This window comes from Phaseolus vulgaris, chromosome 2, assembly GCF_000499845.2.
Source record: "Phaseolus vulgaris cultivar G19833 chromosome 2, P. vulgaris v2.0, whole genome shotgun sequence".
Lineage (NCBI taxonomy): Eukaryota > Viridiplantae > Streptophyta > Magnoliopsida > Fabales > Fabaceae > Phaseolus > Phaseolus vulgaris.
In genome coordinates, this window is record NC_023758.2 from 28,230,255 (window position 1) to 28,239,459 (window position 9,205).

Consider the following 9,205-nt stretch of genomic DNA (forward strand, 5'->3'; position numbering starts at 1 on the left):
AATTCTTATAATTCGTTACTTTTTATTATTAACATGATGTAAAATTCTTATATATAATTATTTTATTATTATTGTCGTTACTTATTATAATAAATTATATATAGAGAGAGAGAGAGAAGTAACAATCATTGTTAAAATAAAACAAATAAATATAATTAATAATATTGATTCAATAATTAAAATCATACATTATATAAACAAATAATCATTATATATAATTATTAAATTGAAAAATATCGAAACAAAGTAGTCTTATTTCCATTCATGTTCAACTTCTAAACATTCTTTTGTTTCTCTTCTTTTTGTTCTTTTTCTTCATATACTTAGCAGAATAAGTATTTATATTTGTAGTTTGAAAGCATATTAAAATTTGCTATTGTTACAATTCAATAATATGTATTAAATAATAGTATATACAATTATCTTTTTACTGTAAAAAACATTAACCATGATGATTACAATGTTGTTAATAAATATAGAATCAAATTAATTTTGTCAACCCTCTCATTTTCAATTTTCTAAAACCTTTCTTAATCATCTTAATAATGTGATATTCTACTTAATCTGATTACACATAAGAAAAATAAAACGAGTAAAAAGAATAAAATTTATTTTTGTAGTTTGAAAGAACATTAAAATTTGATACAAACATTATATCTTCTCTCCTTTTTTGGTAAATTTGATGTTTTATGAGGTGGTAACCACTTCTAGTTAATTTTTCTTCTTTTACAACTGAAATTTACCCAATTATACATTGCAATCTTTGCTATATTTTAATGATATAAATTTGTCTTTGGAATCACTACTTTAACTTCTACCTTAAAAAAAAAATATTGTGAAAGTTTGCCTTATATAGAGCCTTCAAGCAAATTTTTCATTTTTTAAATTTGAATTTATGTGTAAAACCAATGAAGCCTCTAGAAAAAAATTTAAGTTGAGGTTTTTAATTATTGTAGAAAAAATGAGTATTTAATTGAAAACATGTTCAAAATAAATTAATAGATAATGTAATTTTAAATTACTAACTTTTTTTGTAAGGGAAAGGGGTACATAAAATTCCTAACATCTAACATAACCATATTAAAGTTAACATGATTTAGCAACATAGTTTTAAAAAATGAAACATTGTTTGATGAAAGACAAAATACATATAATAGGATGAGAAATAAGTTTAAGTCTCCCACATTAATATATAATTGTTTTATCATTACAATTTATTATCTAAGGTTACAAAGTATAAGATAAACATGTGCACGTATACCGAGAGAATAAGGTTGAAATGTTTCCTACCGCTGAGATAAAAATGAATTCATATATTATCAAAATCAAAATTCATATGGTTTGAAAATCTCATTTTATAATTAAGTTTTTGTAAAGTTCACCTTTTTATTATAATATTTTAATATAATATTAAAATAATTATCTAGAATGTATTCTAATGAAACATTATCTCATACATCTATTATTACCGGATCGATATTAGATTAATTATAAATATTTAATCTCATATACAAATTATCAATAATTACGACACTAAAAATAGTCAGAGGTCTTCCCTCAATTAAAAATAATACTAATTCATAATTTTATAAAATTAAATTATACTTAAATCTATTTCTTAATAATAAAAAAAATAAACCGTAATAATTTGATATCAAAACTAGTTATTTTTTTTATCATTGGTCAAAATTATCCAAAACTGATAGTCAATGAGTATTAGGATTAACACAAAGGCTGATAGAAGAAATGAATATATTTTGATTAGAGGTGTATAGTTGGTTTTAATTTGAGATAATTGACAATAAATTTACTCCATTTAGTAACTCTCCTTGAATTAAGTGTGTGGAAGTTACACATTGACTTTGAATGAAGTACGTTTTATTTTCCATGAGAAGTTTGAGTTTTTGTCGCATCTTTTTACCTACCCAAAACGCAATGCGAGTTCTTGTCACACGTCCTTAATAAAATAGAATTGCCAAAATGTGATACACACAGCCTCAGCACCCTCTTTCCAGAATGATTCCAGATGAAGAAACATTACCAGAAACCAAACCTTAACCAAGAAATAAGAAAGGTTAGAGAATTTGCAAGGCATAAGAAATGGTTTGAAAGCAACATAAGTTGACATATTTGACCCAACCATAAGCCAGGAACTTGGGCTCCCCTCATGATGCAAAATTTAAATCTGTTGCAGAATGATCATAATTAAGTTTCCAATGCAATTAAAATCCCTGTCCAGTTCCTCCACCAAATTTAATTCCATAGGGGCTTTTCATCCATGGTGTGGTCCCCTCCTGAAAGGGACACCCTTGGATCTCACTGCTTTCAGTGTCAAACCTCAATGAATAACTCACCTTTCCATCATGCAAATCTCCAATGTCAATCCACCCCTTCTCTTTTCTTTCTCTTTCAACTTCACAAATTCACACACTAAGATCATAAATAATTAAAGAGACTATGTAGTTTCAATTTCTAATCATGATTATCTCCTATATATTAATATTAAGAAAAAAAGATGTTATTATAAACTGTAATTGATATTATATAAACTTATCCTAAGAGGTTAAAAAATAAAGATATATTTTTACAACGTTATTTTCTGTGAGAACTATTTCCAATAAAGCGTTAAAAAATGGAATACTGATTAATCATAAGTGATTATTAGTAGTAGCATTTAAAAATAATGGTAATAAACAGGGTTGAGGTTTTTGTTCTTATCACATCCACGGAAGATATCTCCCCCGAGAAGGCGCGTGTAGGTGTGGTGGATTGTGAGGAGGCAGAAGCGCGTGGGGAGAAGTTGAAAGGAAAAAAGGTTTGACTTTGGAGAAGGGTGTGGGAAACGTTTGGAATGGCCATTAAGAGAGCAGCACGTGGCATGTAACAGCCGACGGAGTAAGTGGCAGTGATCGGTTTCTGTGGACCTGCACTTACCATTCACAGTAAATTATTGAATTAACCGATTTATTACAACACAGTAGTATCAATGTGAGCATTATATTATGTGAGAGAGGAACAGAAAGAGAGTAGGATAAGGAGGGATCAAGAGAAAAGAGAGGGTCCCCTTTTGTGTGTTTTGTGTGCGTGTGTTACACAACTCAACTCTCAACTCAACTAAGATCATTCAACAAAACTCCTTCTGGTATGTTGTAACTCAACTCTTTTTTTTTCATTTTTTTTTCATATCATGTGACATGCTAAAAAATCTTTTTAAGATTCCGGGCTGGGTTGGTCGGTTGGTAGTCTAGTCTGGAATATTTCACACTCTTGTGTTTTTGGGGTTGAATGAGAATGTTTTGATGGTTTAAAGCTTTTTATTGTTTGGATTCTGATATGGGAAACTTTTGTTGTGGGGTGTTAGAGACAGGTTTGGCTCAACTGAAGTAAGGTTTGGTTTGGTTAGCTTATCTCTCTCTTAGCACCTTCAAAAACAGTACAACACACAGGTGAAGTTGGTTCTCCAAAGCAAGAAGAATGTATGGGGATTGCCAAGTTATGTCAAGTATGGGAGGGAACGTAGTAGTGAACTCCGACACTCTCTTCTCCTCCTCGATCCAGAACTCTAACTTCAACTTCATCCCCACCATGCCTTTCCAACCTTTTCCTTCCATGGTAATTATTAACTCATCAACTATTTTTCTTTTGCATGTTTCTGTTCAATCTCTTTCTTCTTGCCTTTGATTTACCCTTTTGTTTTTGAAGCAGAAAGAAGAAGATGGGATGCTGCGAGGGAAGGAGGAGATGGAGAGTGGGTCAGGAAGTGAACAGGTTGAAGACAAGTCAGGGAATGAACAAGAGAGTGAACAACCCACAAAGAAGAAGCGTTATCACAGGCACACTGCTCGCCAGATCCAAGAAATGGAAGCGTGAGAATATGCTATATGATTCTAGATCTCTCTTTCTCTTTCCCTTATTCTTCTCTGTCTTTTTGTTTTCTTGCTATGAAACGGAAATTCAAGGCTTTAACTTGTTGTTCATTGTTTGCTGCATGTGTAAAATGTAACTTTGGCAGTTTGTTCAAGGAATGTCCTCACCCAGATGATAAGCAGAGGCTGAAACTGAGCCATGAATTGGGCCTGAAACCGCGCCAGGTCAAGTTCTGGTTCCAGAACCGTCGAACCCAGATGAAGGTACGCTGCAACTTAATTACCATGCTTTTTCTCAGCTTCCATTAAAACGTTCACTTTTACTATCTTATAATAAAACCAAACCCTAAACTGTATACATGCTCTTAATTCCACCCATTAAATCTAACGTATACTGCTAGCACGTTTCCCAATGAACCGCGTTTCCTTCCCTTGCATTAAAACTTTCCTATGCCCTAATAAAACAGCTACATCAACAGTGCAACAGGAAAATAGATTAAAAAAACCCATCATATATATGTGAATAAATAAAAGAAAAAAAAAAGGAAGAGGGGAAACTCTCATTTACTTGTGGTTCTTGGTAAGTCCATCATACAGTCTGTATTCCATTAATGTACGCATTAAACCCTACCTGTCCCAAGTGGTCTCAAACGGTACTCATATTTATTGCTATTATCATTACGGTTTTAGGGTTTGAATGGATGATGAAGGGTCTTCGGTCTTCTCTTTCTCCGCCATAAATTTTAAAAGCATTTATGTTGAAGGATTTATCGAATTATATGCATGAAGATTATACCCTCATTACTATATATGTTGTAAGACTACAAAACATACGGAAGAGTCTTTGGTTGGTTTGCTTTAGCCATTAATTCATGTTTGACTTTATCAATTCTGGGACATAGGCACAACAAGATCGGGCAGATAATATCATACTTAGAGCCGAGAATGAGACTCTAAAGAGCGAGAACTATCGGTTACAAGCTGCACTGCGCAACGTTATGTGTCCCAATTGTGGTGGCCAATGCATAATGGGTGCTGATCTGGGTTTGGATGAACACCAAGTTCGCATTGAAAATGCCCGCTTAAGAGAAGAGGTATATTTATTACCATTATTTCAATTAAAACTTCTCTCTCTCAGAATCACATTCAACAAATATTTGATCAAATTTTCGTTGTGCTGTACAAAACTGTCTTAAAATTTGGAAATGGAGTTGATGGTTAGTACAGAAGTTGAAAAAACAGTCCACAAAACAACAAATTAACGTTTCAGTTTTATAGATAGTTATACTATTTTTGATTAATTAATAATGCATATATAGAAATTAAGTTATGTAAACTTCAACTTTACATTTAGAATTAATGTGAATGTTGATTTTGCAGTTAGAACGTGTGTGTTGCCTGACTTCAAGGTATACTGGGCGTTCATTGCAAACAATGGCAGCAGGTCCTACTCTCATGGCCCCTTCATTGGATTTGGATATGAACATGTATCCTAGGCACTTTTCGGATTCTGTTGCTCCTTGCACAGAAATGATTCCTGTGCCAATGCTGCCTCCCGAAGCTTCACCATTTTCTGAGGGTGGAGGAGTCTTAATGGAGGAAGAAAAGTCTCTGGCCTTGGAGCTCGCGGCTTCTTCCATGGCGGAACTTGTGAAGATGTGTCAGACAAACGAGCCACTTTGGATCCGAAGCAGTGAGGGTGAAAGGGAAGTGTTAAATTTTGAAGAGCACGCAAGGATATTTCCTTGGCCTCAGAATCTCAAACACCGAAGTGAACTGAGGACTGAAGCTAGCCGTGACACTTCTGTGGTTATAATGAATAGCGTCACTCTTGTTGATGCTTTCCTTGATGGTGTAAGTGATTGCTGAGTTTTTAGCACCCTTTTTCATTCTGAGTAAATCCTTTTCTTTCATCGGAAAATGTTATTCTGAAAACTGTAAATTGAAATATACTAATTTATTATAATTTCACCAATACAATTTTAAAATTGTTCCATTTCATTTCAGAATAAAGTTGTTTTTCTTTTTCTTTGTAAATATATCATCCTTCATCTTATTATTTTTAGAAACTTTCACTTCATTTGTACAATGTTTTGCTCCATTTTTAATAGCATTATTTTTTCTCCATCACTCTTTACAGATCAATTATATTTTATCCACACTATTTTCACTTCTCTATCTGTTTCTTTCTTGTACAAAAATTTATACAAATACACCTTTTCATTTGTAAAATATCATTTACCTTAATGTCTGTACACTTTTAGTAACAACAAAAGGTGAAATTTAAGTTTTGTCAATTTAAACCTTAACTATATAATGAAAGCTCTTTCTTTTCTTTTCCTTTGCCCCTTCTAATTGGATTTGTTTTCTGATGACTTCTGTCCTTTTACATTTTAGCAAAAATGGATGGAATTGTTTCCTACAATCGTGTCTCGAGCAAAAACTGTCCAAATCATATCTTCTGGTGCTTCTGGTCATGCAAGCGGGACTCTTCAGCTGGTATAGTGTCACGTTGCTTGTAAATATTGAAATGCTACGTTATATAATTTAGCTAGGTTATTGATATATTGCTTGTATTTTTCTAGATGTCCGCAGAATTTCAAGTTCTTTCTCCTTTGGTGTCCACTCGTGAGACTCATTTTCTTCGTTATTGTCAACAAAATGCTGAGGAGGGAACCTGGGCCATTGTTGATTTTCCTGTTGACAGCTTTCACCAAAATTTTCACCCTTCATATCCCAGATACTGCAGGAGATCCTCTGGTTGCGTCATTCAAGATATGCCAAATGGGTATTCAAGGGTAAGTCCTAAACCCATTGGTGCTTCTAATTATATATTTCATTGCCAGCATTTTCTGGTGTGTATGCATATACCTAATTTCATCGTTATGCTTCGATTATGTGTATTTATATATGTAGGTAACATGGGTTGAGCACGCAAAAGTAGAAGAGAAACCTGTGCATCAGATATTCAGCAACTATGTGTACAGTGGAATGGCATTCGGAGCACAGCGTTGGTTAGGAGTTTTGCAGAGACAGTGCGAGAGGGTCGCCAGCCTCATGGCCAGAAACATATCAGATCTTGGAGGTTCTCAAAATCTTATCTCTCTAATCTTAATTGCACTAATTTCAACAAGTTATTTTTAATTCAGTAATTAACAAGGAGACTGTGTATATGAAACACCTAAAACTTGGCTAGGGAAACCACACAAACAAATATAAGTAATGATTCATGAACGTTCCTAGAGTTTGTACGCCTAATTGACCCTCTTTATTTTATCACCTATATAGCTTCTATATTTCTGTCTCTTCCATCTATTTAGATATAGATTACTACAATGTGTCCATTAATAATTTCTCAACAACTATATATATATGATAGTAACTTGTGACACATATATGTTGTACTACAATTGCAGTGATACCTTCGCCAGAAGCGCGAAAGAACTTGATGAAACTAGCCCAGAGAATGATAAAAACGTTTGGCCTTAACATGAGTACCTCTGGTGGTCAATCGTGGACAGCCATATCAGATTCCCCTGAAGACACAGTCAGAATCACAACTAGGAAAGTCACGGAGCCTGGCCAACCAAATGGTGTGATTCTAAGTGCTGTTTCAACCACTTGGTTGCCCTATTCTCATACCAAGGTCTTTGATCTCCTCAGAGACGAACGCCACAGATCTCAGGTAGTGCAAACCCCTCTTCTCCCCACCCAATATTCTACTCATCGATTGCAATTCAAATTCAATTCTTAATCCATTGCACTTTAACGGTTAAGTAATGAATACCCGAATTTTTATTTTTTTTTTGGCAGATGGATGCTCTTTCAAATGGGAACTCATTGAATGAAGTGGCTCATATTGCAAATGGCTCACATCCAGGAAACTGCATTTCACTTCTTCGCATAAATGTAAGATCAATTTTAATAAGTGATTAGATCATTATACCAGAAATACTTTAAAAAAAGTACACATACGTATTTTCTCAGAGAAATAACAACTAACAGAAAAATGCCTTTTCCTGATATGTTGTTTGTTTCCTGTTAGACAATGGAGAGGATGACTGCTGTGGACATTTTGATTTGATGTGAAATAATCTAGTTATAATACAATGTTAAAGGTTTTCTATTCTAAATCGTAGGTTATTGTTACATATATGCAGGTAGCAAGCAACTCATCCCAGAACGTAGAGCTAATGCTGCAAGAGAGTTGCACCGACCAGTCCGGAAGCTTGGTAGTATACACCACCATTGATGTGGATTCCATCCAGCTAGCCATGAGTGGCGAGGACCCTTCTTGCATTGCCCTTCTCCCCCAAGGCTTCACGATAGTGCCAATGCTATCATCACCCAACGTTGACACACCCATCAATGCTAACTCCTCAGAGCCTCCATCTCTCAACTCAGGTTGCCTCCTAACCATGGGGCTGCAAGTTCTCGCCAGCACAATCCCTTCTGCAAAGCTCAATCTCTCAAGTGTCACGGCCATCAACAACCACCTCTGCAACACCTTGCACCAAATTGAAGCTGCTCTTTCTAATGGCAACGAGAATGGCACCAATTTCCTTTGCACTGAACCCACCGCCAGTGCTCCTCCCAAGAGGTGAAATGGAAAGTCACAAAATGGTTCCTTTACCCGAGTTTTGTTTACCCTTTTGGATTTATGATCTTGTAGTTGTGGCCAGAGGAACTACCAAGAGGAGAAGAATGAGGTTATTTTTCTAGACATGATGGGGGAAGCAATAACGAGGGTAAGAGTAGTTTAAAATAAAAATGGATTTGAGTGGGGATTATTAATTAGGTAGGGAAGCGTGTTAGAAATGTAAGGTGTGAGTAATGGATGTGTGTAAGAATTGAGAAACAATGTGGAATCGCATGAATTTATGTGTGTGAGGGTAGAGGGACTGAGGGAGTCAAGAGCGCACCAGATAGTACCTTGGGCTCTGGAGTGAGGCCATGGCCTCACCATTCAGTAAGGGTGCTGTGGTTCGGGAATTGACTCTTGTTTCTATGTCAGCCTCTATTGTGTTTATTTTTATGCTTATCATCATTCAACTTCACTTAATTCACTTCTTTATGTTTTCTCTCGTTTTCATCTTCTGTTTCCTATGAAAACCTTATTCTCGTTACCTTCACACCTCTTATTAATTTATATATGCATACGTAATTATCCTTTCTAACCTTCATTGTTCTAATAATCCCTTAGTTATTCATTTTCTTGCACATGTCTAACTTAAACAACCTCATCTGCAAATTGATATTGTTATCATCATCACCTGCAGATTTTAATCACACTGTAAGCACCCTGTATCCACCGTTTTGAATAGGTCAAAAGGTGGCTA

At 34.7% G+C, this 9,205-nt stretch overlaps 1 protein-coding gene across 5 annotated transcripts; it reads left to right on the forward strand.

Annotated features, from left to right (window-relative positions):
* The first annotated feature begins 2,939 nt into the window (after positions 1-2,939).
* Positions 2,940-8,950, forward strand: LOC137811231 (homeobox-leucine zipper protein HDG5-like). 5 transcript variants are annotated; one of them, XM_068612888.1, is made up of 12 exons: positions 2,940-3,142; positions 3,362-3,612; positions 3,703-3,866; positions 4,013-4,130; positions 4,769-4,960; positions 5,247-5,720; positions 6,264-6,365; positions 6,452-6,664; positions 6,783-6,951; positions 7,283-7,551; positions 7,680-7,775; positions 8,027-8,950. In XM_068612888.1, the coding sequence occupies exons 2-12, from the start codon at positions 3,475-3,477 to the stop codon at positions 8,468-8,470; spliced, it is 2,379 nt and encodes a 792-aa protein (XP_068468989.1). In that variant the 5' UTR covers positions 2,940-3,142; positions 3,362-3,474; the 3' UTR covers positions 8,471-8,950. The 5 variants fall into 5 exon arrangements, with proteins under 5 accessions (XP_068468989.1, XP_068468991.1, XP_068468990.1 ...); XM_068612890.1 differs by having other exon boundaries at positions 2,975-3,142; positions 3,447-3,612; positions 3,706-3,866; XM_068612889.1 differs by having other exon boundaries at positions 2,977-3,142; positions 3,447-3,612.
* Positions 8,951-9,205: the final 255 nt, after the last annotated feature.

Coding starts and splice junctions, on each gene's coding strand:
- LOC137811231 (XM_068612888.1), top strand. CDS start 3,475: ATGTATGGGGATTGCCAAGTTATGTCAAGTATGGGAGGGAACGTAGTA. Junction 4,961..5,246: donor ATGCCCGCTTAAGAGAAGAG/GTATATTTATTA, acceptor TTGATTTTGCAG/TTAGAACGTGTGTGTTGCCT. Junction 6,952..7,282: donor AAACATATCAGATCTTGGAG/GTTCTCAAAATC, acceptor CTACAATTGCAG/TGATACCTTCGCCAGAAGCG.